This window comes from Myxocyprinus asiaticus, chromosome 9 (genome assembly GCF_019703515.2).
Source record: "Myxocyprinus asiaticus isolate MX2 ecotype Aquarium Trade chromosome 9, UBuf_Myxa_2, whole genome shotgun sequence".
NCBI lineage: Eukaryota > Metazoa > Chordata > Actinopteri > Cypriniformes > Catostomidae > Myxocyprinus > Myxocyprinus asiaticus.
The window spans coordinates 40,366,734-40,394,165 of NC_059352.1; the positions used below are offsets into that span (position 1 = coordinate 40,366,734).

Sequence of the window (27,432 nt, forward strand, 5' to 3'; positions counted from 1 at the left end):
ACCAAGAGCTTCGCTTCTTTTCATTTTTAGCATTAGTTATCGGTATAGTCACTCAACACTAGTGGACTTCACCTTTCAAAATCAGTTTCTTGGGGCTGTTCTTAAAGGACATGTTTTTGGGTCCGTTGTTCACATCATTCTTTCATGCCATGAGCCTCTTATTTTTTATGTTTTTAAGATGTTGTGTCAAGTTAAAATAACTTTTTATAACATATCCCCAGACACCTGCATGCTGTGCCATATGTTGTGCCATTGTTCATCTAGCTTTTTGCATTCTGTGTGAATGGAACCTTTGGGAGTCAAATTAAGAAAATGAAAAGAGCAAAGCTCGTGCATTAATGAAAATCAACCCAAAGCTAATGGCAAGTTAAAAATTAATGCAAAGCTAGTATCAAATACATAGAACATATTTATTTATTTTGTGATGTAATGATTAATTTACTGATTTAATAATTTTAAACAATTTTAATAAGGTTTATTTAATATATATTTTACAATTTTATTTAATTGAGATATTTGTCCCTCCACATGAGTTTTGATTATACAAAAAACATACAAATTATATTGGCAACAAAAAACAGAGAACTCGCAGCTCATGTAGAAACACCAGAGTACCGTGATCAGTGCTACTGCTTATTTTACATGCAAATGGGGCATTTCATAAAGGCACAGCAGCCAAGGGCTGAAAGAGGGTGGAAAACAGTCATAAAAAAATATATATATATAACTGTTTTTGGCATAAAAGAGAAAAAAGTATGAAATAACCTCCTTAATATACATACTTAACTCTTTCTTCTTTGTTCTTAATGTGCATAATCTTGTCTTCTTATCCTGACATTAGCTTTTTTTTTCTCCTCTCCCTCTTCCACCCCCCTCTCTCCTGTTGTAGGTTGCAGCGTATCACTATTGTCAGGCTGATAATACATACACATGCCTGGTCCCGGAGTTTGTGCACAGTGTGTCGGCTCTGCTATGCCGAGCTCCTCGCCTTGGCACCTATCGAGAACTCTTACTGAGGGAGACACACCTGCAGGGTCTGCTCAGCTTACGCTCCTGCGTCCAGGACCCTGCAGCCGCCTTCCGTAAGGGTGTCCTGGAGCCCCTCACAATTCTACGCAAGGGTGAGAAGCTTCACATGTTCCTATCATTAATCACACAATCTAATAAAAAAATAAATATGTTTGCTCAGGGGTAATGGGGGAGAAGAGAGCTCTTGCCTCGTTTAATTTGGCCCAGTACGGATGCTAACAGATGGTCCTCGGAAATGGCTTGGATCGCAAGGAGCGACAGATGAAGGACTTAACAGGAATTTTAGAGAATGAGACTAGAGCAAATTTCGAGTATGGAAATGAAGATATAGAGCTGTATTACTGTGAACCCTCAGCAGAAAACGTTCAAGGTTCCTGGTTTGTTATGTTTGAATATAAAGGATAAAACAGCCTTTGTATGTGTAAAATTGGTTGAAGACAACATGAAATTAAAATGAACATTTATTTACTTTTTATTACATGTTCCAGGTGTAATTGTGTATGTTTTATCAGTGCATGTTATTCCAAAAAAATAAAAAAATTATCTTTGTAATCAGTCATCAAAATGTAATGACTTAAAGCTCCGCCTCTGAAATAGCTTCCTTTTTGGCTGAAGTTATCTAGGCATATGCATGCCTAGATAACGTCAGCCAAGTGGTTAAAGTGTCGGCTAGTGAATAAAGTTAACGAATAGCCAAATAGCTATTTAGTCATTTATTTAGGATACTGTTGTAAGTAGCGTGATTTTTTTTTTTTTTTTTCCCAAAACCACTTGAGCACAAACCACGCCCCGCAGTCATGACTAAACCCTCAGGAACGTTTCCATTGGTCATATAATCACACAGTCACCTGTGAATAGTTCAGACTCCAGAAAGATCGTGAATGGATCCGATTTTCCAACCAACGATAAGATAAGCCTGCCGGTAGTTTTCAATAAGGACGTGGCTTGTGCTCAAGTGGTTTGGGGGAAAAAAAATCACGCTTGTAAGTAATGCAGCCATTTTGCTGCCATCTAGTTGATGCAGTAATTTAACCCTTGTTAATGTTAATATAATAAAGGATATAGGATAGCAAACGGTTGTAAATAATGATAGATTTTAAAGTGATACATTTTAAATCCTTTCAAGGTGACCTTGACCTTCAGCCTCTAATAAAAAAAGCTTCCTCAAAAGTGGGTGCCGGCAGGGAGGTAATTGTGTACAATTGATTACAAACTTGCATTCAGGTCTGGCTCCATTCTGGTATGCAGCATCCACTTTTCACAATCCAAACAACTCCCGAAGGACAAGATCAAGTCCTGCCCTAATTTTTTTTCTTGTTGGATATCCTGCCTTACTCTGAAATATGTCAAATTACAGAAGTAAAATGTGTTGTAAATGCTGTTTTATGTTGATTTTAAAGGAATAGTTTACCCAAAAAGGACAGTTCTGTCATCATTCACTCACTCTTATGTCTTTCCAAACCCGTCGTTCCAAGGACTGGCTTTCTTCTGTAGTATTCAGATGGAGATATTAAGCAGAAGGTTTACACTATTTTCCATACAATGAAAATGAATAGGGACAGGTGCTGTCAAGCACACAAAATTACAAAAAGGACCATAAAAATAGCCCATATGACTTGTGTTCAATATTCCAAGTCTTCGGAAACCTATGATAGCTTTGTGCGAGTAGCAAACTAAAATTAAAAATGTCATTCTTCCACTCCATTGTAGCTTCTCAAATCTTATTTGCATATACAGTATGTTCATTCACATGTCAAGATGTGTTGCATCTTGATGAGCCTTATTTGACTGGATGTAAATGATGGAATTTTTTTGAACTATTGCTTCAAGAATTTGTGTCCTAAAGGGTACAGTTATCCAATGCAATTTGTGCATCATTTTCCAAGTCTTCTGTAGGCATACAATAGGTTTTGGTGAGAAGCAACCCGCAATTGAAGTCATTTTTCAGTTAAATTCTTGATGTCCACGTTCATGATTGCATGAAGAAAGTTCATTCACAGATTATGACAGTATTTTATTTGTTGAGTGCGCTATTCCTGTAAAGGTTTTCTTAACTTAAGGGGTTTCTTGCAACCGGCTGCAGAACATAAAATTCTAACTGACCCTTGCTGGGGTCTTATCTAACTTAATTTTGTTCTTATGATGTAATTTTTTTGTGCAGAGAGGAAGATACCTGAAGAAGATTACATTATCCTGGTGGATGGTCTAAATGAGGCAGAGTTCCATAAACCAGACTATGGAGACACCATTGCCTCCTTCATCGCCAAAATCATCTCCAAGTTTCCTTCTTGGCTTAAGCTGATTGTGACTGTCAGGGCCAACCTGGTGGTGAGTTTTCTGTGTCTTGGATGGTACATCAGGCTAATTACTGAGACCTTCAAAGTTTTGCACAGGCTGAGTTGCAACATAACTTTCTGTCTATTGCTTGGTTTTTATTTCTGCGGCATCAAACCAGATAGCCCTGCGATTGATCCACCCATGTTCGATTCTGCCTCCCTCCTCCTGTTTCCCCATGTCTATTTTCACATTGTACTTTTAGGTGTGAGCTGCGTTATGTTTGCGTCATGTGAGTAACACCGTGAGTGCTAGCTGCAACTGTTTACCACTGTAGCTAGGTAACGTCTCAGGATGAGAAGATGCCAGCTTCATTGTGTCATTTATGTTTTTGTGTTATTAGTTAAAACAGATTGTTTGTTCATTATTGTAACTTGGATGAAGATCAAACCAGATTTTAAAACAAATTTATACATGAATGCAGGTAATTCCAGTTTTTCTTGCCACTGTATATCACAAAACGGATAGTTTCAGCTCTAAATTCTGTTTGGTTGAGCAGCGTTTGAAGCTGTTGTAAAATGACTATAAAACCATAGCTGTTGCTACGTTTCTTGCCAACCACAAACAATCTGCAGTTAGGATAATAAAAAAACTATATTATTTGGTGGAAGAATTGTCTATTCAAATAATTATTAATAATAAATGTAACTGTTTATTGGACATTGATGACTTTTATTGTAGTGCTGTTGCTGCCATTTTATAAAAGCAATAAGCCACTTCTTACAGTGATTTAACCACAGAGACAGTTAGGGCATTTTCAGCTACATCCTGCCTAAAAACACCCATTACCAATTGTAAAATCACTGTAATGTGCTGCCTCTCGTGGCTTATTGCTGTAATAAGTGCGACCTAGCATGCAGAGATGTAAATTATACATACCGGTAATCAATAGCAGTTCACCTCTGATTGCTTTCTTACCATCTGCTAACTGTATACATGATGGCTTTGGTCTCAGTAGCTATTTAGAATGTTTTAAGATGGTAGCCTGCCCAGTGTCCTGATGTGCCTTTTTGTATTGTCTAGTAATCTGTGCTCTCCAAATGGCTGGCCAGTGGCTGGTGTTATAGGGTGTATGTGTGTTTGTTTGTTTGTGTGTGTAATCCAGGTCTGATCAGAGCTGGACTCTGGCCTGCAGGGATGGAGCTTATGTAAGAGGGGTTAAGGGCTGTGATGCAACACCACAGATGCTCAGTGTGTCCCTATACTCTTTTCTCACACGTACATTCTCCCTCTTTCCTAAAGCAGTGACCCAAAACTGTCAGGCAAACACACCCCACCAGGCTGCTTTTGCTTATGCAAAAACATTAATCCTGCAATTGTTTTAATTGGAAAAATGCATCATGTCTCGCATACAGATGATGATGATGGTTCAGAAAGATGAAAATTAACAGACACGTGGACCTTAGTCACATAAACGCCATATTTAATTTAACGTTTAGGCTGTGAGGGATAAATGTAGTCTGTTCAATGAGCTGTTGTGTCTTATGCTTTGTTCTGAAACCTAGCAAGCTGTTTAAGGAGGCAACAATTTAAGGCAAAATAGACATGCTCCTGACATGGGGGCTAAAAGGTAGGCAAATTAATTATGGTGCCAGACTCTAAGGCAATAAAGCATACATCCTTTGCAGAGAAGGCAATCCCAGTTTTGCCTTGTGACGAGCTCGCAAGGAGAAATCCAACATGACACGGAAATGTCGATAATAATGAATAAACTTAATCAAATAAACATTTGAGACTGAAAGTAGGGATCATAGATAAATGCAATTCTTGCAAAATTGTATAAAAAAAAATACAATAAAAAAAAAAAGGAACCTTTCCGAATAAAAAACAGTTCTCGGTTCACAACCCTATCAATAAAAATAGTTCAGTGTAATTAAAAATAGATTGTTTAATGCCATATTTGTTTGTGCTGTGTATTTGAATGCTTATTACAGTATCGTATCATTAGCTTAGCAACATGCTATGGTCAAACTCTAGTGAAATCAAGTCTCCCGTGTAGAGTGCTATTTGTGCAGCATATGGAGCATTCCAAATTGTTTGCTTTTGAAGCTCCATGATGGTTAGGATGCTCCCATAGAAGGCAGCAAGGCAGCTCACTAGGTTTTGGAACAGCGCTTTAATGTCTGATTTTGCTTTCTCAACTGGGAATGACGATCAACACCGAGGTACAGCACGTTACATGAACTGTAAATCTATCCCTTACAGCAGGGTTCCCTAATTAGTTTTCACCAAGGGCCAAATTCTGTCAACAATACAAAGTCAGGGGCCTCAGCCATCAATGTAATGACGATGTAATGTAATGACTGCTGCTACTACTATTATTATTATTATTATTATTATTATTATTATTATTACTCTGGTTGTTTTTATTAGTCATGCATATATATTCATATTTTTTATTAGTTCTTTTTCTCAGTATTAGTAGCCTGTTTTATTTATTCAAACAATTATGAACATTTTGTTTGTATACAGATACACAAAACAACACAAATTTGCCTGCTGAAAAAAAAAAAAAAAAACTTTCATCTGGACCTCCATGCCAGTCAACTGTTCCTGCCCATCTCCAAACGGGATCTACTTTCTGCACTTTCACTAACTGCAGATTCAATTATTAGACCTATTAGCATTAATATTGTTATTGTTCTTAAGGATAATATAACAAAGTTTTGCAATAATTTCAATAAAGAAAATACCATGAGCCAATGTTTCTTATAAATTATTTTTAATATTAGGCTATATATCATATTTTGTTCTGTACAATGTTATTCTTAATGTGCACTATTCCATGTGTATTTGTATCACATTACCTTTTGTTATATTATCCACGCATTAATCCAGATATTATAAAAAAATGTGTTGGCTTCGGGAGTCCGTTTGGAACATGTAGCAAAATACATGTACAAATATAAATAGGACATATATTTATGCAACTGCACTCTTTACTCATCTCACTCGCATAAAAACACAGATTATGTACTCCTCAGAATGCATCAAAACCATGGAAAGAACATAATGAAACAGTTATGTCAAATTAGGTAGATGAATGCTTTAACAGAATTCAATATATTAATCTCTTAACAGCTGAAGGTATGGGCATGAGACTGGTATACATTTTTGTAGAACAGCAACAGCTCCACCTAATTTACAGGGGTGACATTTTTTTTCATTTTTATTTTTTAACGCACTCTGTGTAGACTTTTCGTCGGAAGATTGTCTCACATAATCGTCACGGATTTGGTGTGAACAGGCCTTTAGCATGGGCCAAACATTTGTATCCAGCCCGCGGGCCGCCTATTGAGGAACTCTGCCTTGAAGCCTTGGTTTCATTTGTGTTAAATGAAATATGGGCATATACCTCGACTAAGGGCCATAGCTCAGTATATGAGGAGTTCTACTGTGGTCCTTGTAGTATTCATTAATTTTTCCTCTTGCAGTCATCAAGGGCACCCTGTTGTCAGTGGTTACAGCATAAAACTGTAATCTGAAAGGAACTGTAATTATTCAAGAAAAAGGGGTTCTTTGGAAATGCTGGTGGTCATTACTCCGGTGATATGGTGCAGAACTGGTTTTAAGTGAAGATTCGTCCCTTAAAATCCCAACTTTCTTTATTGTAATTGCTTCTCTTTCCATTGCAGAAGGCAGAAAACTGGGACACTGTCTCTTTTTGATGCTACTGCTACCTGAATTATGAAGGAATTGCATCAAAATGGCTTTGTTGTAACTGTAGATATATATATATATATATATATATATATATATATATATATATATATATATATATATATATATATATAATAGATAGATAGATAGATATTTCCTTTGGTCACTGAAGGTCACTAAAACACTTAATGAAATAAACCAATTAGCCAAGAAATGGTTGTTTCAGTTATTTTACCTTGGGTAATGGATGTTCTTAGAGATTTTATTCTTTTTTAGGATAAAATACATTAATTTAAAAAAAAAAGTTATTATTATTATTATTAATAATAATGGGAATAAACAATTCTTCCACAAGTAAAATAGTTAATTAGTCTAATTGTAGGCTTTTTACCATTGCCAAGCAACGTTTTAACATTGATATAGACGTGCAGTCACAGGTTTGCATTTATCTGCATTTTACATTGTCATTTTACATTGTCTTTGAATGCAGTTCATCTGTTTTGTAAATTAACTTTCATTCTTCATATTTTCATTTTATTGCTTATATTTAAATACTTTACATTGGCTTTTGTGTGTATCATCTCACAGGAAGTCACCAGTCTCCTCCCCTTTCCCATCATCTCCCTGGATGATTTCCAAGACAACAAGGACATAACCTCTGACCTCAGCTCCTATATCCAGCACCGTATAGATCACAGCCCTGACATCATCAGCAACATCGCCATCAATGGCAAAGCTGACCCAGCAAACAACTCTAAGCTCAGCGCCCACTTGGTCGGCCACAGTCAGGGCTCCTTTTTGTACCTAAAATTAACGCTCGACCTGTTTGAGAAAGGCCACATGGTCATCAAAAGCTCCAGCTATAAGGTGATACCTGTGTCCCTGTCTGAGCTTTACCTGCTGCAGTGCAACATGAAATTCCCATCAGCCTCTGCGTTTGAGCGCGTGCTGCCATTGCTAAACGTGGCTCTAGCGTCTTTGCATCCTTTGACGGACGAGCAGCTCTTTCGAGCACTGAACGCTGGCTCCGTGAGAGGAGAGCTAGAGTGGGAGGACCTCCAGCAGCGCATGGATGCTCTTTCCTGCTTTCTGATTGGCCGCAGAGACAGGACACGCATGTTCTGCCACCCCTCCTTTAGGGAGTGGCTAGTATGGAGGGCGGACGGAGAAAGCACTGATTTCTTGTGCGACCCTAGGTGAGTAGTGTTGTCACTTCCTTTTGGGCATACCTACAGAAGTAGATCACCCAAAATAGAAATTTCTCTCATCATTTACTCACCCTCGCGTCATCCCAAATCCAAATTACTTTCTTCTGCGTACCACAAAAGATGATATTTTAAAGGAGGTTCCATTAGCTAATTTCAGTACAATAGTAGTTGATAGCATCAACTGTAGGGCTTGTTGATATATTGAATATTCATGATATAATCCCGATGAATTCGCAGGTGATATAAAATTAACTACAATTTAAAAATATAAACATTAATAAAATCAGTATCGTGAATACCACTATATTTGAATGTGCTTTTTATTTTGCCCATTAAGTTTCATAAAGAGTGCATCTTTCAGGTCTGCACAATTAATCAAAATAACATCAAAATGGCAATACGGCCATATGCGATTATTAAACTGCAAAAAAGTTTGATTAAAGACGTATAAATATGGTCTGTGTGCGCTTCAGAATAATGGGGGGACGTGCTGTTCTGTGCATGCGTCGGGCTCATGGGCTCTGTTTTTAGTGCTTTTAGAGCAGTTCACGTGCATTGTGAAATCAAAGTACTGCAGGTTCAAGCATTCTAAACATTAGTAACCGCTACAAGTTATTATACAGATCTACCAATGTGGCACAGAAGAGGAGAAAATTAGATGACAATTTCAACAGATGTGGAACATTGTAAACTGTCAAACACACACTGCACTTTCTTTCAGTGTCAAAATAAAAGCTCCAGAGGAAGGTGAAGTAAATAGGATGGAAATATATTACTTTTATATAAAACAAATCTAATCCTTAAAATAATAATGAAAATTCAGTATTATATTATATTATAATAAACTTGGCTGTGTCCCACATTAATAATTTAGTATTATGCAATATTCAGCCGGGTTCCAAAAAATAGGTTGTTTTTACACACCTTGTTCATTCACAAAAAATCTTTATAATAATAATAATAATAAAGCTTTTTATTAAGCGACTATGCATCATTGTATATAAAAAAATTAAAAAGTGTACATCAATGAAAATGATTAAATATCAGTCTCCCTTATGTTTATTTAGTAAATAAAACTGTAGGAAACATGCCTTCATTATTTTAAACTAGATTTTTATTCAGTGCCTTTTTAAAAATTGAATCTACTTGGCTAAAATGATGGTTACACTAATTTAAAAAATCTCATCATTTGAGCTATTTCAGATTAAATCCATAATTGTCAAGATATATATCGAATATTGACAATAAGATGAAAAATATCGAGATATAATATTTGTAGCCATATCGCCGAGACCTAATATCTTCCTTCAAAGCATAAACAAGTACTGAAATGTATCATAAAAGTAGTTCATATGACTCATGTGTCATAATCCAAGTCTTCTGAATGCATACAATCACTTTGTATGATAAACAAATAGAAGAATAGAACCAATGAGGCAACTGAGGTGTCGCCATATTTGATTTGGACTCCGTTTACATGAGTTGATCGATGGTTTGATTTAATTTGAGAGTTAATAATAACTTAAATTTCAGGCCTAAATTCCATCATACCAAGTCAGTGCTTGAAGTGGGGGGGTAGAACCTGCACTTCTCTAATTTAGTCAACAGAGTACCGGCAGTTTTTCTTGCATACCACCACTTCTCTGAGTCTTCTGGTATGATTTCTTTATTTAATGTAATATAGTTGATGATTTGATGCGACCCGCCAATTTATCTGACCCTTTGCTTCACAGTCTAAACATCCGAGCGCTCTTTTCAGCATAACTCAGCGGTGAGTTTAACAACAGCATCAGCGGTCATCAAAAGCGATCCATGATCCAGTTCCGGACCGGAGTGCGCTTGTCTGGGCTTAGTTTAGTTTCACTGCTCTTTAAAATATGAACCAGCAACTTTTAGGTGAGCACATTTTATCAAGTCTTATTCAATCAAAATGTATTCATGCAAATTGCTTAGCAGGTGCAGTCAAAACTACAGACTTAACAAATACTTCACAGCTGTTACAGAAGTGATTTCGGCTCATATGCACAACCTAAATCGATGATGAAAACCGAACCTTTAGAGAAAATACACATAAGCGTTTGCATTTATTCTCCATTCTTCACATTTTAAATGGGCGTGTAGCCTATCATCTGTTCAGGGTCAGTCGTGCTCGTTAAAAGTGATAACGTGAAGCGTCATTAAACCTGCATACATGCATATATCCTGATTGTGTTTTGTTCTCAATCCTGAACTATATCTAATCAGTTTGTTCTCCGTTTACCAATGATTATCTGCACAAATACCTGTCTCATGCACAAATTCACCAGATGTGCAGAACAAAGAAAGGCTCATTTTCCATTGCTGAATGGGAGGATAATAGAGAAAAAAATAAGAACATAAATTGCATTTTTTTCATTATTTTATCTAAAAAGACAGTTCTACAGGTGCATCTCAATAAATTAGAATGTCGTGGAAAAGTTCATTTATTTCAGTTATTCAACTCAAATTGTGAAACTCGTGTATTAAATAAATTCAGTGCACACAGACTGAAGTAGTTTAAGTCTTTGGTTCTTTTAATTGTGATGATTTTGGCTCACATTCAACAAAAACCCACTTCACTATCTCAATAAATTAGAATACATCATAAGACCAATAAAAAAATTTTTTTTAGTGAATTGTTGGCCTTCTGGAAAGTATGTTCATTTACTGTATATGTACTCAATACTTGGTAGGGGCTCCTTTTGCTTTAATTACTGCCTCAATTCAGCGTGGCATGGAGGTGATCTGTTTGTGGCACTACTGAGGTGGTATGGAAGCCCAGGTTTTTTTGACAGTGGCCTTCAGCTCATCTGCATTTTTTGGTCTCTTGTTTCTCATTTTCCTCTTGACAATACCCCATAGATTCTCTATGGGGTTCAGGTCTGGTGAGTTTGCTGGCCAGTCAAGCACACCAACACCATGGTCATTTAACCAACTTTTGGTGCTTTTGGCAGTGTGGGCAGGTGCCAAATCCTGCTGGAAAATGAAATGAGCATCTTTAAAAAGCTGGTCAGCAGAAGGAAGCATGAAGTGCTCCAAAATTTCTTGGTAAACGGGTGCAGTGACTTTGGTTTTCAAAAAACACAATGGACCAACACCAGCAGATGACATTGCACCCCAAATCATCACAGACTGTGGAAACTTAACACTGGACTTCAAGCAACTTGGGCTATGAGCTTCTCCACCCTTCCTCCAGACTCTAGGACCTTGGTTTCCAAATGAAATACAAAACTTGCTCTCATCTGAAAAGAGGACTTTGGACCACTGGGCAACAGTCCAGTTCTTCTTCTCCTTAGCCCAGGTAAGACGCCTCTGACATTGTCTGTGGTTCAGGAGTGGCTTAACAAGAGGAATACGACAACTGTAGCCAAATTCCTTGACAAGTCTGTGTGTGGTGGCTCTTGATGCCTTGACCCCAGCCTCAGTCCATTCCTTGTGAAGTTCACCCAGATTCTTGAATCGATTTTGCTTGACAATCCTCATAAGGCTGCGGTTCTCTCGGTTGATTGTGCATCTTTTTCTTTCACACTTTTTCCTTCCACTCAACTTTCTGTTAACATGCTTGGATACAGCACTCTGTGAACAGCCAGCTTCTTTGGCAATGAATGTTTGTGGCTTACCCTCCTTGTGAAGGGTGTCAATGATTGTTTTCTGGACAACTGTCAGATCAGCAGTCTTCCCCATGATTGTGTAGCCTAGTGAACCAAACTGAGAGACCATTTGGAAGGCTCAGGAAACCTTTGCAGGTGTTTTGAGTTGATTAGCTGATTGGCATGTCACCATATTCTAATTTGTTGAGATAGTGAATTGGTGGGTTTTTGTTAAATGTGAGCCAAAATCATCACAATTAAAAGAACCAAAGACTTAAACTACTTCAGTCTGTGTGCATTGAATTTATTTTATACACGAGTTTCACAATTTGAGTTGAATTACTGAAATAAATGAACTTTTCCATGACATTCTAATTTATTGAGATGCACCTGTACATTAGATTGCCATTGTTTTCTTATGTGGGTTAATATTGTCAAAGATACAGACTTTAGCAGATCTAAATGTTCTTCCTCTGTTTTCATAAACAATAACCCTACATTGTATGTTTTTATTTTCAAAGTAATGTTAATCGGAACCTATTGGTTATTTGAGGGTGTTAGGTCAGTTTTGTTCTGTTTAGCCAGATCTAAAAAAGGAATTTATGGCCAGACATTAAAAAATACCCCTGCCTATTTTAATGTAAACAAACACACATTATTAACAGTGTTTTGTTTTTCATGTTACTATATTAGTTACAATTAAAGTGTTAGGTAAGAAAAATATGGAAAATGTTTGGCCCCCATTGAGTTTTCATCTGGATAATCTAGCCCACAAAGAATGTAGTTGAAGAGCCCTGCCATATAGTAACCCCCAAATTTATTTATTTTTAAATAAACATACAGTACTGTGCAAAAGTCTTAGGCACATAAGATGTTTCACACAAACATTTGTCTTAAGATGGTTTTTTTATATCTTCAGCTTTAGTATGTCAATAGGAAATATATATTTTAGACTCCCAAATGTTCCTTTTGCAAATATAATAGAATAGAAGAACAGGGAGCCCTGCAACAGATGGCATGAGGCATCCTATAGACTACAAGGAGGACATAACTAGGGACCAAAATATAGAGACTTTGGGGTGAATTATGACTTTTGCCTGTAAGCAGCTGCCTAGCAAACACCAAGTACTCCCTAGTAACCTGGTGTATTTTGAGCACTGGTAGTCCTGATTTGTCATTTGTTATGATTTTTTTCTCTAAATTGTTTTCAGACAGGGAGTAACTAGTGTGTGTGTGTGCGCGTGCCTTTGAACGTGAAATGACTCCTGTGTAGTTCTTTCATTTTTCAGACACTTCAATTATCTGTTCTCATTTAGAAAGGTTTCAATAGCTCCATCACTCTTATAAACTGAAGAGTGGATCAAACATGGACTTCAATAAAGAAAACCTTGTGGATCATGTTTCAGAGGGAATTAAAAAAAATTGCTGTCTATGAGGAAGAGAACAGAGAAATGAAGGATGTTCATTCATCTGCTGTCGTAGAGCCATTTAGATTGTGTTAATCAGAAAGTAATAAGGCTGAAACATTTTGTCTCAGAGTAAAGGAGAATCCACCAAAAAACCCTCTCCTCTCTTTAAGGGGAGAGATTTCAAAATGATTATTATGAATCATGCTGATATCAGTCTTGACAAAGATGGGGATTTCTGATTAATTGTTGTTGATGTTGGTAAACAGAAGTGGACACGCTCTGATGGCTTTCATGTTGTCACGTCAAGAAGGCAAACTCAACCGCCAGCAAACCATGGAACTGGGCCACCACATCCTTAAAGCACACATATTCAAGGTAGGAAGCACAGATACTCAAAATCAATAGCTAGGTCTCATTCCACTCCCTATGATGTGAATCAGTATATTGTGAACACAAATTCAGGTACTAGCAAGAGCCTAGATCTGCTAAACCTTTGGCTCATACTGACTTGTCTTCATAAATAAACATTATTTAATCATTAAACTTTTAAATGTTTGTAGTATTTATCAAAAACAATGCTGTTGTGCATCTCCATTTTAGCTATTATATATCTTATATTAAACAATGCACCATAATGACAAATATGCTGTAAATGATGGCACTACTTTAGTACAAAACATACATTAATAAACAATTAAATAATAAACAATAAAAGACTGCCTCAAGAAATGGCCGATGATCATTGGTTTTTTACTGTGCAGTCTGGAATTTCTAGTGCTTGACAATGGGACAGCCTTAGAAATGGCACCCTGGGCTGTTTGCTTACTACTGAACTAAAGAGCCGATTGAGACTCTCATTGTCTCTTTTTTTTTTTTTTTTTTTTTTTTTTTTTGAGTGACATCTATTTTAGCTGCATTTAAGGCCTCTCCTCCTCTGTTGTCAGGGTCACAGTAAGAAAACAGGAGTTTCCTCCAGTGTTCTGCAGCCCTTGTGGATCAGCTTCAGTACAGACAGCCTCTCTGCAGCTCTTTCCTCCCTTAGAAACCTCTACACACCCAATGTCAAGGTGAGGATACACACACACACACACACGCACACAAACAAACACAGAACAAATGCATACTTGTCCCCAATGTGCCAATGAGAACATCATCTATAAAAATCAGTGTCAATAAAGTAAAAAAGAAAAAAGAATAACTGCTTTGCGCTTCTGAATTGTTGAACAGGGCTCCAACAATTATCGTGACTAACGCATTCAAACGCACAAGAGCTCTGAGTCAGTCAGAGTGAAGGATATTTCATAAGTCACCCAGAACATAGTAGTTAGCACTGAGGCTTACTGAAAAATTTAGCCTATTTATTAATTCTATTATATGTTAATTGCAGTCTAGACTCCACTCTCCCTGTAATTTCCTTTCCTACGGTGTGATTTTTAATGAAACGAGCGTCACTCTGAGTCTGTGTGTGTGCGCCAAGGTCCTTGACAGATATTTGGCTGGAGAGCTGCTCATTAATTCCTGCTGTGTTTGTATAAATAAATGCAATTGCGCTTCCTTTGCTTTTAACACGTTCCCACTTAATCCAGCATCTTAATAAAGCCTCCAATCCCAGACAGCCCCTCTCTTCATCAAAAAAGCATAGAAAAAGAGCCAAGCTGCATTCATTTGGCTCCGATCAACGATATGACTTCATGCCTTCCACCATTAAATGAATGTGGAATAAGCAATTAGCATGGTCTAATGCAGGGGTATTCAATTAAAGTTCCAAGAGGTCCGGTCTCTATATTTCCTTTCCAGCAAAAGTCTGGACAATAATAACTTACACAGTAGTCAGTATGACTATGAAATGCACTTTTTATTCCTCAAAATAGTCTTTTTAAAGCTGCTTTGTCCAGTATACAGCAGGGGCAAGGAGATACAGCCAAAGTAGTGGGGTCTGAGTGATCTACAAAAGACTAGAACATTTAATAGAATTCATCAATTGAGTACATTTGGATATGAATATTAAAAGATAAGATCAACTGTTTGTTTTGAAACAGAATAAAATCAATATTCTGCAAAGGCTCGAATGGGGGTGAGCAAAGGAAGTCAAGCACAATTTCACACAAATTCCAAACCGGAAAATGGGGATTGCGGGGTGGTCTTTAACATCTTGCACCCTTCAAAAAACTGCCAACAAGAGTATGGGAACCAAGGGAAGAATCACTAACAAGAACATGATAGGCAGAAATGGTCACAACATATACCTTCTATGTGGAGGCTGCCTTGCCTGCATCCAAAAGATGTTGGAAGAAACTCAAAACCCTTGGCGCTGACTTCCACCCCTGGAGACATGAGTTCTAATCCAGGGCATGCTGAGTGACTCCAGCCAGGTCTCCTAAGCAACCAAATTGGCCTGGTTGCTAGGGAGGGTAGAGTCACATTGGGTTAACCACCTCATGGTTGCCATAATGTGGTTCACTCTCAGTGGGGCGCATGGTGAGTTGTGAGGGGATGTCGCGGAGAATAGCGTGAGCCTCCACATGCGCTATGTCTCCGTGGTAACGCACTCAACAAGCCACGTGATAAGATGCGTGGATTGACGGTCTCAGACACGGAGGCAACTGAGATTCCTCATCCGCCACCCGGATTGAGGCGAGTCACTACGCCACCACGAGGACTTAGAGCATCTTGGGAATTGGGCATTCCAAATTGGAGAGAAAAGGGGAGAAAAAAAAAACATGGAGCCTCACAGTGTATAGTATCGAACCCACGGTCTCTGCACCATGAAGAGAATAGTTTCCAATGCGAGGCATAGAGCTGTTGCGTAGAGGCAGCTCTAGCACTAGCAATAGTGTGAACAACAGCAGGTTCACAATCAGTTTGATTAGGGCTGGACCCAGAGGCCAAATCCAAAGCTGCAGATGGACTGGGTCTGGGTGCCAAACACAGCCATCCAACTGTGAATGGAGGTTCCTCCTGAGGGAAAGCTGCCATTGACTGCCCACTAAGAGTTTCAAGAGTAGGGGGGACCAAGTCCTGGCTGGCTATTGAGGTGCTATTAGGATCACTCTGTGGTTGAACAGGGAGATCATGTGTATTGTCTCCCACAACAGTGGAAAAGGAGGGAATGCATAAAGTAGGCAGTTCGGCCATTTGTGAGACCATGCGTCCTGTCCCAACGGGCCAGATGTCTCTGTCCTTGAAAACCACAAGCGACAGTGAGTGGTCATCTCCGAAGCAAAAATCTAATTGTGGTTTCCCGAACCACTGCCAAATGCTCTGCACTACATCCGGATGAAGCCTCCATTCCCCCGGATGCAGAAGATTTCTGGAGAGAGCATACGCTACCTGACTGCTTGACCCCAGAAGGTGAATCATCCTCAACAATGCAAGCCAGGGATGCGACCAGGCCAGTGAGAAGTAAGGACCTGAGGGACTTTGTGCCACCTTGATGGTTGAGATGGAACACTGTTGAGGTGTTGTTGGACCGAACAATAACATGGCGCTCTGCCAGGTCCGGTAGGATATATTGTAGAGCTAGGTAAACCACACATAGCTCTAGCAGGTTGATGTGGTCTTAGGGCTGATCTGGAGTCCAACGGCCACACACACCCCTTTGATTATACGTTGCCCCCATCCCTTGAGGGGGTTGTGAGTACTTCCCCAAGAGAGGGAATGATACCCAGGGGCACACCGAACTTCATCTGGTTCCATTGTGTCAATGCCTAGATGCAATGGTTGGAAAAAACAATCCGATAACGATGTCAGTTGAGGCTCAAACACAAACTGTTGTTCCACAGTAGGAGAGGTCTGAGGTGGAGCAGGTCCAGTGGAATTACAGAAGCGGCAGCCATCAGCATCCCTCAGCTGAAGGAGCACTCCATATGGTAGTATTGTTTCCAACCAGAAACAAGCAAGTAGCTGCAGGATATTGTTTGCCCGAGCATGTGACAGTGTGGCCGACATAGAAAAAGAGTACAAAGTAATTTCGATAAAAGTAATTGATTGTGTCAGAATCAAGCAACTCATTCACAATGAGACCCAACTTCTGGGGGGTGGGCGGGGGTCACTACCAAAGCCGCAACAGCTTGTTCTATCTCCGGCATGTGTCCCACACCAATAGAATCAGCTTCGGCCATAGACGTTAGAGTGTGAGCGGTCCTTGAATGCCGTTTAGGGGCATTCGAACCCGTAAGTGCATTAGAAAATTCAGCCAAGAAATCCTTACATGTCAGCATAGCAAAAGAATTTTACATAGAAGACTGCCCAAAGAAAACGTTGGACTGGGCAGGTGTCTTATCAAAGCCCAGACAGGTCACTGCCATTTGGAGTACAGCCAGAGTGTCATCAGAAGAGAATGAGCATTCACTGACGAATGAACAGAACCTCCACTAGAACAATCCTCCACTGTTAAATCACCAACAGGAACATTCTGAGGCAAAGCGTTCACAGTTACATCATTCAACTCCACACGATTATGGAAAAAGGAGTTGGAAGCACATGTAGAGAGAGCATCAAAATCCAAATTACGTGGTAGATTGGGGGAAGCATGAAATTCTTCCCCTGTTCCTTGATTGGAACTGTGCTCATTCTGCGGTGTAATTTCTACAGCCGGTGCTTGAGGAACGGGTTGAAGCGATTGAAAGAGACGCTTCATTTTCGCCATTTCAGAAGAGAGATCAGCAGCTGTTTTAGGTAGAAAGTGATCAGTCAAATGGTCACTTTTAGCTGTGGACTTCTTTGTTGGGGTGGCACTGACTGCTGCAGTAGCGCAACATTTCTGAGCATGTGGTGGAGTTAGCTGGTGCTGATTGACTGGTTAAGATACAACTCTGTTAAATGGAGCCGTCTCTCCGACATAGGCAGCAAACTGCAGTGCAAATGTGGGTCTGTGAGGGCATCTTTTAAATGCTGAACTCCCAAGCATGATGGGCAGATATCATGCCCATCGTCAGGGAGGATAATTGGATGCATCCTACAGCTCAGCAAAAAGCTGGGAGCAAGAGCGCTGTGAGCCATAATCAAATTAATATGCCGTCACCCCCTTCAGATTGAACCGTTAGGAATAAGAGGATAATATCCACCGATCATCAAAACACTCGCCACAGGATTGCACCCAGAGGCTTACAGTTTTACTGATCTACCGCGATTGTTTGTAGAATTCAACAATCAGCAGATAAATAATTCAGTTAGCGAGGAACCGTTACTTATCACAGCGGTAAACACCAACCACCAGATAATACCATGAGGCTCAGAGGCTTATCATCCTCAGAGCTCCGCCTACATCACCACGTGACTTTGTTGGTATATTCTCTCAACCTATCTGGCTGCTGCTGCGTTTATCCACTAGTGCTTAAGCACCGCCTCTGGCGGTCAGGAGGAATGAAACAGAACTGAGTCTTGTTCACAATCCAGATGCGGGATGTAATCAAGTACACTTCTGACATGTGAAAGAGATGATTTTATTTTCTGGATCACAGTAGTGGAGTGATGTTGCACATTTCCGACTCCTGACGGTGTACCATATTGCAGTGGTCTGCTGCATCTATTGCAATATAGCGCTCAGAAGCAGCATGCAAGATAAGAATTTTAATGGAATTGGGATACTGAAATCGAAATGGCAGATAAGTAATTTGTAAATAATTTGAAGATTATTTGAGATAGTGGTGAGATAGTTGAGACAGTAGATTGAGATCATAAATGAGAATGAGATTGTGAATTGTGGTTGACGGATCAAAATGTAGAGACTGTAATGGAACTGAACCTGTAAATTCTGAGTGAGTTTCAAAGAACGATACATTTTTCTAAAACCCTGTGCTGAAACTAGAAGAACTGTTGTGTAAGGTTCAAACACTCAATAATTGAGTCAGTTGCTTAATTTTTTTGTGTTAACCTAGTCTTACTTGTGTCCACAGGTGTCTCGGTTGCTGATTCTGGGCGGGGCGAATGTGTGTTACCATACTGAAGTGCTGAACAGTGCTCCAGTCCTGTGTGTGCAGTCTCACTTGGGGCACCTGGAAATGGCTGCTTTACTTCTGGAGTGTGGGGCACCAGTGGACGGACAGTCTGAGAACGGCATGACCTCCCTGTGCTACGCCTCAGCCAATGGACACCTGCCACTCGTCACCTTACTCTGCAGAAAAGGGGCAAAGGTAACTGACCCCCCCTTTCAAGAGCACCGAATTCCGATTTGTTTTACAATTAATCAAATTGAGTCTGTTCAAACAGTGTAGTCAATATCTCATGTATCTAACTCGGTTGTCATAGTAATGACTTAATCATCTGCTCAATTTCAAGAGACAGCATTCACTGTGGAAAGAGAGGACAGACTTAAATTTTACCCATGTCCATCATGTCCTCTCACCGCTGTGTGCAGTGCAAATAATTCCAGATTTAATTGGATTTCAAACCACATATGGATCATTTACTTGTGCCATTCACGATGTACTAAATGTTGAGTGAGTGGTTTTGGACACGCATGTGTAAAAAGTGTATTTCCCTGGTTTCATTACTTCTCCGATGGGCAAAATTTCCAGTCTCCCATTCTCGCATATGGATGTGGTTTGGATTGGGTTTGTAAAAATCAGATTCCATGTTTTTTACTGTTCAGACTAACAGTGTACTAAAACAAATCTGAGCCAGATATGGCTTTTTTTTTTTTTTTTTGCTTCCTGTCTGAACAAAGCTTACAATAATTGGCTATAAGCGATTCAGATGCTTTACCAGAGTCATAAACACATACCTAAACCTCTGTGTTTCAGTAACGCATATTAAAGATGAACTACAGGAACTGTGCTGATCAATCATTTACAAAATCTTGTCAAAGTAAAAAGAAAGGATTACGAAAGTGATAACTTCTAAAACAATATGCTTTATTTCCTGGCTAATATACCTCATTTACAGTCAATATTATGTTCTGTTTTTCCTCAGTGTTAAGTAAACAAACCTGTATGTGTGTGTTAGGTGGATCATGCAGATAAGAGTGGTCAATGTGCACTGGTTCATGCTGCTCTGCGAGGTCACACTGAGATTGTGCAGTATCTGCTGGAGCAGGAGTGGAGTTCAGACCTGAAGAACACAGCACTGCAGCAGGCACTCATCGCTGCCTCCAGCATGGGACACACACAGGTACCATACACACGGTGTCAGAAATTGACTTTTTTTATTGAGGGGCAATATTGCCCCCTGGAATTCATTTTCAGGACCTTTTTTAAACTTTCAGAGAAGAGCATATGCACAGGATATTATAACGCAATAATCATTCTTAGTCTTTCCTTACTGTGATGGGCACACACATAGATCTACAAGAGTACAAAATGAATAAAATCCCAGATGCAGTTTATTGTTCAACCAAAATCCCAGTAATTTGGTGCATAATGTGGGACTTTTAACTCTAAATAAGTCCAAAACATACAAGGGACTCTTATTTTGAAATGACAGAGACTTTTCTCTGTTACAATGCTTTATATTTAAGAATATTTGTGTGTGTGTGTGTGTGTGTGAGGTTTAATGAGGAATAAGGTTTATAATTATTCACAAGATATGAAATTTCCATATAGTCACTTTTATTTATTTTTTTCTCCCAATTTGGAATGCCCAATTCCCAATGTGCTCTTAAGTTCTTGTGGTCGCGTAGTGATTCACCTCAATCCAAGTGGCGAAGGACGAATCTCAGTTGCCTCCACGTTTGAGACCGTCACCCCACGTATCTTATCACGTGGCTTGTTGAGCGCGTTGCCACGGAGACTTAGCGCGTGTGGAGGTTTCACACCATCCACCGCGGCATCCACGCTCAACTCATCACGCGCCCCACTGAGAACGAACCACATTATAGCGACCATGAGGAGGTTACCCCATGTGACGCTACCCTTCCTAGCAACCGGGCCAATTTAGTTGCTTAGGAGACCTGGCTGGAGTCACTCAGCACACCCTGGGATTCAAACTAGCGAACTCCAGGGGTGGTAGCCAGCGTCTTTTACCACTGAGCTACCCAGGCCCCTTAGTCACATTTTTCTTTGCATGCCCTCGCTTCAATTTAGAACACTTGATTAATCTAATCAAAATAGTGCTGGCCACAGAGGAATAAAAAAAATATCTGCAACTATCAGCATAGATTTTTGCGGATAACCGATAGTTCCAAAATGCAACTATCGGCACTGATTAATCAGTAAAACCAATTTATCGGTCTACCTCTACACACCGGTACCAAACACACAAAGATATTGAATAGACAAATACACCTTGAATAATCATTATCTTTTTTGATGCTTGTTTACAGGTGGTGAAAAAGATACTGGCACTGAATAATGATGAATTCTCAGTGCAGATAGATGGCCACGACACTTTGTGGGGAGAGACAGGTAAATACACAACTTAGAAACTTAACAACTCTTAAATTCTTTGTCGTCTTACTTTTACAGTACAAGCCTTTAAAATCCATGTTGATGTGTAAAGCCACTGCTAATAACTTATCGTGCAATTACTAAGAGATTATTGGCTTTGGAAACATCTTTAAATGCAGTATGAAGTATATTTGAGAATACACAGCAATAGCTTCCAAGGTCAACAGAGTCTGCTGTACTGCTGAGATTTTAATTTGTCATCGGTGTATCTTCTCAGCTCTAACTGCTGCTGCTGGGCGGAGCAAACTAGAGGGGTGTGTCTTCTTGCTGGATCAGGGAGCCAATGTAACACAGCCTAATCGCAGAGGTGTCACCCCTATCTTTAATGCAGTGAGACATGGACACACGCAGGTAAGACGATTGCTCACACTTGCTCACACTTTCTCACACAAACAAAAACAGGCATATATAGAGACGAGGAGTGAATGTCAAGAATTCAGCTGCTAGTCCAAAAAGTATTTAACTCTTTTTTTTCTCTCTCTTTCAGATAGCAGAGTTGTTTCTGCATCGTGGCACAGATGTAAATTGTAGTGATAAAAATGGACGCTCTCTTCTGATGGTGGCTGCAAGCGAGGGACACCTGGAGACTGTTGACTTCCTGCTCTCACAGGGTCAGCCCAAAAGGCACAATACCCTTAACTTTCACCCACCACTGCAGTAATTAAGCTCATGACCAGGCACACATAGAATCTATGTCCATAGAAACGTCTGCAGATTTCCACAGAATTGGAAATCCTGTCATTTACATTGTCATGTTTAACTCATTCCCCACCCCTTGCATGTTCATTTATTAAATACTTTGACTAAAAAAAAAATTATATCTACCAATAATAATATCTCTGCTCCGATGAATACATTTTACCATGCTTGAATCAGGATTATTATAATTTTCATAATAGTTATGTTTTTTGTTTAGTTTTCAATGTTTAGTTTTAGTATTCTAGGGCTTTCGATGTTAATGCATTTACAGATATCATTTTAATAGAGTATGTTGATATAATAACATTTCTCAGGTTCATCTAATTTAATTTTTAATCAAGGCGAGTTGTAAAGGTTTCAGATTTCATTACACTTTGTTTATAATCTGATTACACCCCACACTGATTATGCCCCAACACATAAAATGTCAAACGAGTCTGCAAATTCCATCTGGGTCTTTCTACTGGGGTCAGTATGTGAAATGAGTGAAGTGTTTGGTTGTTTTTGCAGGAGCTTGTATGACAGCAATGGATAAAGAAGGTTTGACTCCACTGGGGTGGGGGTGTTTGAAAGGCCAGAAGAAAGTGGTGGAGTTTCTGGTGGAGAGAGGAGCTCAGATCGACCACACAGATAAGCACGGACGAACCCCACTGGATCTGGCTTCGTTTTATGGAGACGCTGACATAGTAAGCCCAGATAATCTCTTTCGAACACACTGGACTTTCATGTGTCTAACTTGTAAATGCTTGGACACAACATAATACTGTGATCTGTATTCAGGTGCATTACCTGGTGGAGTGCGGAGCGGCGGTCGAACACATGGACTACAGCGGCATGAGGCCTCTGGACCGGGCCATCGGGAGCAGAAACACCTCAGTTGTGGTCACTCTGCTGAAGAAAGGGGCTAAACTGGGTGAGACTCACCTGAAACATCTTGACACATATTCTTCATATTCCTCATGGTTATGTGCCATCCTCTAGAACCTAGATTGTTAGAGTCAGGTTCTCAGGAGGGGCCCATCCAGTCTAAATATAGAATGTGGCCATGAGTTCCATTTGTTCTCCCTTTTCTCTGAGAGTGAAAGCACAAGTGTTTCTTTGCTGAGTCCTAAATGTAATCGAAACCAGGCCATTTCCGCAGCTCAGAGCCATGCAGGACTGTTAGCCCACAGTTAAGTAGAACACTGATGATGTATGGGACTGTCATTCACACTCGGTGTCAGGGCAAAGACTTTTATAGTAAAGTCCACTCAGCTTTGTACCCAAAGTCACCAAATGCAAACCTTAGGAGAACAGATTCCCCTTCCAGTTTAAAAATATCTAATTACATCTTAAACAGCTACTGTCTCTGCCAGTCTGAGGTTGCTGATGGCAATGACTTTGCCAGACATTAGAGACGTATTTTAATGATGTTGTGGTGCGATTTGTTTTTTTTCTGCACGCTAGCAATGGTTTAGAAAAGGCCAGGGTGGATTGGAGAGGATACAAATCTCCTGCTTTTGTTAGCAAGGTCCATGACCACTGAAAAATAACCTCGCAGACCCATGGTTTAAATTGACATTAGCTGAGATTTCCAGTTAGCCACTGGAAAAGGAGCAATATAGAGGGTAATATATATATAAAAAATTTTTTTTTTTTTTTTTTTTTTTTTGCTTGCTCACTTTCCTTCACTACTCAAACAATATTGCAGGCCAAGCAAAAAGACCTAGTTTCCATTTTTAGATGCCGAAGTCTCATCCAAACCATCTCAAGAAGTTGCTGTTTTAGAAAGTCTGCCAATGAATGTTTTATTTTTTCCCTTTTGTTACTGCAGTTCTCTTAACTTCCTGAGACCCAAGCATGACTGCTGTGTGCATTTTCCATTTCCCTTTTTGATTTGAAACTAGTAGCACCTAATAAACATGAAATTTTTTTTAAAAATTCTGGAGCAAATTGTTTTCACATTTCAACATTGATGGCAACAAATGTAAACAGCGTTGTCAAATTTAAATAATACCAAGCTGTGGAAAGTCATATTTTTTTCATATTTTTAATTTGTTACAGACATTACATCAGAAATTATAATTTTATAATTATAATTATAATTTTTTAAATTAATTATAATTATAATTTTCTTTATTTATCACACATTATACATTTGCACATATACAGTGAAATTCTTCTTTTTCACATATCCCAGCTAGGCTGGGGTCAGAGTTCAGGGTCAGCCATGATACAGCGCCCCTGGAGCAGATAGGGTCAAGGGCCTTGCTCAAGGGCCCAACAGTGGCATCTTGGCGGTGCTGGGGCTTGAACCCCCGACCTTCTGATCAGTAACCCAGAGCCTTAACCGCTGAGCTACCACTTCCCCCAATTAGCATAATTTATTCTAATTCAAAGTACAGTAATGGCCAGCATCATCCAGTCACTACCAACTGTGTTAAAATAAAATTATACATTATAAATTCCTAATCTATGTACTGATTACCATTGTACCATGTCTGCCAAACATTTTGAGTGGTCCAAACATCATCTGCAGCCTGAAACTGAACTTTTGGTTGGATTTTAGGAGTGAATGCTCTTAGCTGCATAGAGAGCTATAGGATGCTCCCTTGATCCCTATTTAGTGAATGAATTTCATCCTAACTCCATGCCTCCGAAAGCAACATTTGTCAGCTTTTGGATGAACCCATTGATTCTCAATGTGATAATGCACAGTAAATTTGATTTCTAATGAAAATATGCGCTAAAGTACACGTTAGTTTACATTGTGTTTAGCAGTGTAGCGTTTCACGATAAATCACTAAAATGGCATATTAGATGAAACTAGAGACTCTAGTCTTTTGACTCAAACAAGTTTCAATGTAAAAACGTAATTGCATTTCTTACCAGATGTAGTTTTGTTGGTGCTTCTCCCAAAGATAAACTCCATATGTCGAAAGTTTAACCCTTTACTGACAGCACAGATTCTCCTGAACTAAGATCAGTCATTTTAAATTCATTAAAATTATGTGTTACGTATAGCGACGCCAAAATACAACGTCCACTTACAACGTCGTCGCATGAGGTTAAAGTTTGTCCTTAGCAATGCTGCTGCAGTTTTAACCAATATTTCAATATAAAACAGCTGACTGGTCCATACAGCATTCCAGCCGTTCCAAAATGTGCAATATAGTAACAGCTATTATGAAAAAACCTGTTCTCCAAGCTGCTGTGTATATCACTGCGCAGCACCGAGGCCAACCATTAAAATTAGTTTACAAGTCAGGACCTATATCTTCAAGTATAAGTATTGCTTTTGGTATATTGTGATTACCTTATAGCTTAAATTAATCATTACATTTTATAAATATTGTCAATCTCAATCTCTGCACAACCAACCTCTGTTCCTTTTTTTCTTGCATATATTCTTTCTCTCTTTCTCTCCCTTTTCCCTTTCTCTACTGATGTCACTAAATCACTGCTAAAGGCTGCAGAACATCTCCTTATGAGCGATCAGGTACATGCTTTAGGAAAGTCATACGCTGAGCGAGCCTGTTGAGCAGTGTCGTCTGCCAGAACTGATGTCTCTCTGTCTCTTTTGTAGGTAACGCTGCCTGGGCCATGGCCACCTCCAAACCTGACATCCTCATCATACTTCTGCAGAGACTTATGGAGGAAGGAAACCTGCTTTATAAGGTTAGCCACTGCAAAGGGTTAGTGTTCAGAAAGAAAAAATTGTGTAGATATAGTATAGATTTTTAGTAAGATCTATACATGTGTAAATGTAATGTCTATACAGTATACTGTACTTTTATTTTATGAAACCAGTTGCATTGATCTAACCATGGTATCGAGGAGCCATCCATCAGGGTTCTCAACGTCATGGAAAACATGGAAAATAATCTTAAATATCTTTAAAAAGACATGGAATAGTCATGGAAATGGCTATAGTGAATATAATTTCTTCAAGTTTGATGAACTTTAAAATATTTCATTGGCTAGAAAACTCATGAAAAAGTGCAATATCTATAATATTGTTTTTTAAAAATTGTTAGTAAACCATAATTACGAATGATTGGAAGGTCATGGGATTCATTCATCAAAAAGTGTGGGAACCCTGATCCTTGGTTTTACCGGTCTTAATTATGGTCTTTTACTGCATTTACCACATTTAACGATGATTACTATGCAAAAACTATGGTAAAATGTTCAGAAAGATAATCTGAGGCTTCTTGAAACTAAGCTCTTTCTCTCATACTCATTTCTTTGTGCTCTCCTCCATATATTTTCTCTCTCCTTCTTTCTCTCTCTCAGAAAGGGAAGATAAAGGAAGCAGCTCAGAGGTATCAGTATGCACTGAGGAAGTTTCCGAGGGAAGGTTTTGGGGAAGACCTGAAGGCATTTAGAGAGCTCAGAGTTTCCCTGTATCTCAACCTGTCCCGCTGCCGCCGCAAAACCAATGTACGTTATATGAATAGACATACAACTTCAGTAGACAGAGGTCAAAGGGTTTCTGTAACAGAAAGGGACATTACATGTTGCTCTGAATCAGAATATTAAATCAGTATGAATCTCTATGAATTCTATATGAATCAAAGGCCACATACATAGTGCAATTAAATGAGTTGTCACTCATCTTCTGAGTGCTTAATACCAACGGTACATAGAGAATTTGTTAATTTAGCATTAAATATGCTAAATGCATACAGAGCTGAACAGAATCAACTCTGCATTCTATGTGCAACCAATACGTTATGTCCAGAGAGCATAAGCAAAACATGGCACTTCTGTTGACAATGATTTACTAAATATTTCCAGATGAAAATATGTCTCTGGTCTCTAATGTTATGCCAAATGGGTTACACTCTTGGTAGCCATGTTTCTTGTTTACAGCTAAAAGGTGGTAAAATATTACTATGGTTATCATTGTTAACTAGAGCAAGTTAGGGGAGTGGGAGTGATTTCTTTATTTTATAAACACATGAAAAAGTAGTTTTGGGGATTCACTCCCACAAATAAATGATCCCCAAAACTTGACTGCGTTTACATGGCCAAAGTGCCTTAAAGCTGATGTAATTTCTGCGACTCTAGCGCCACCAAATGGAATCGCAAAAATAAACAATGTTTTCAAAAGCTTCCT

General features: G+C 39.1%; 1 protein-coding gene across 4 annotated transcripts in view; it reads left to right on the plus strand.

Moving 5' to 3' along the window:
- Positions 1 to 27,432, plus strand: part of LOC127445818 (protein TANC1-like) — a 142,354-nt gene that overhangs the window by 105,120 nt on the left and 9,802 nt on the right. For 3 of the 4 annotated variants that reach the window (XM_051706211.1, XM_051706213.1, XM_051706214.1), the window contains 15 exons: positions 890 to 1,121; positions 3,191 to 3,357; positions 7,612 to 8,219; positions 13,515 to 13,623; positions 14,193 to 14,315; positions 19,146 to 19,382; positions 20,194 to 20,358; positions 21,509 to 21,590; positions 21,850 to 21,983; positions 22,120 to 22,243; positions 22,842 to 23,017; positions 23,112 to 23,244; positions 25,780 to 25,809; positions 25,897 to 25,988; positions 26,607 to 26,753. In XM_051706211.1, coding sequence (XP_051562171.1) covers positions 890 to 1,121; positions 3,191 to 3,357; positions 7,612 to 8,219; positions 13,515 to 13,623; positions 14,193 to 14,315; positions 19,146 to 19,382; positions 20,194 to 20,358; positions 21,509 to 21,590; positions 21,850 to 21,983; positions 22,120 to 22,243; positions 22,842 to 23,017; positions 23,112 to 23,244; positions 25,780 to 25,809; positions 25,897 to 25,988; positions 26,607 to 26,753 — 2,559 coding nt within the window. The remainder of the gene's footprint in view (positions 1 to 889; positions 1,122 to 3,190; positions 3,358 to 7,611; positions 8,220 to 13,514; positions 13,624 to 14,192; positions 14,316 to 19,145; positions 19,383 to 20,193; positions 20,359 to 21,508; positions 21,591 to 21,849; positions 21,984 to 22,119; positions 22,244 to 22,841; positions 23,018 to 23,111; positions 23,245 to 25,779; positions 25,810 to 25,896; positions 25,989 to 26,606; positions 26,754 to 27,432) is intronic. The other variant, XM_051706212.1, reaches the window with a different exon arrangement.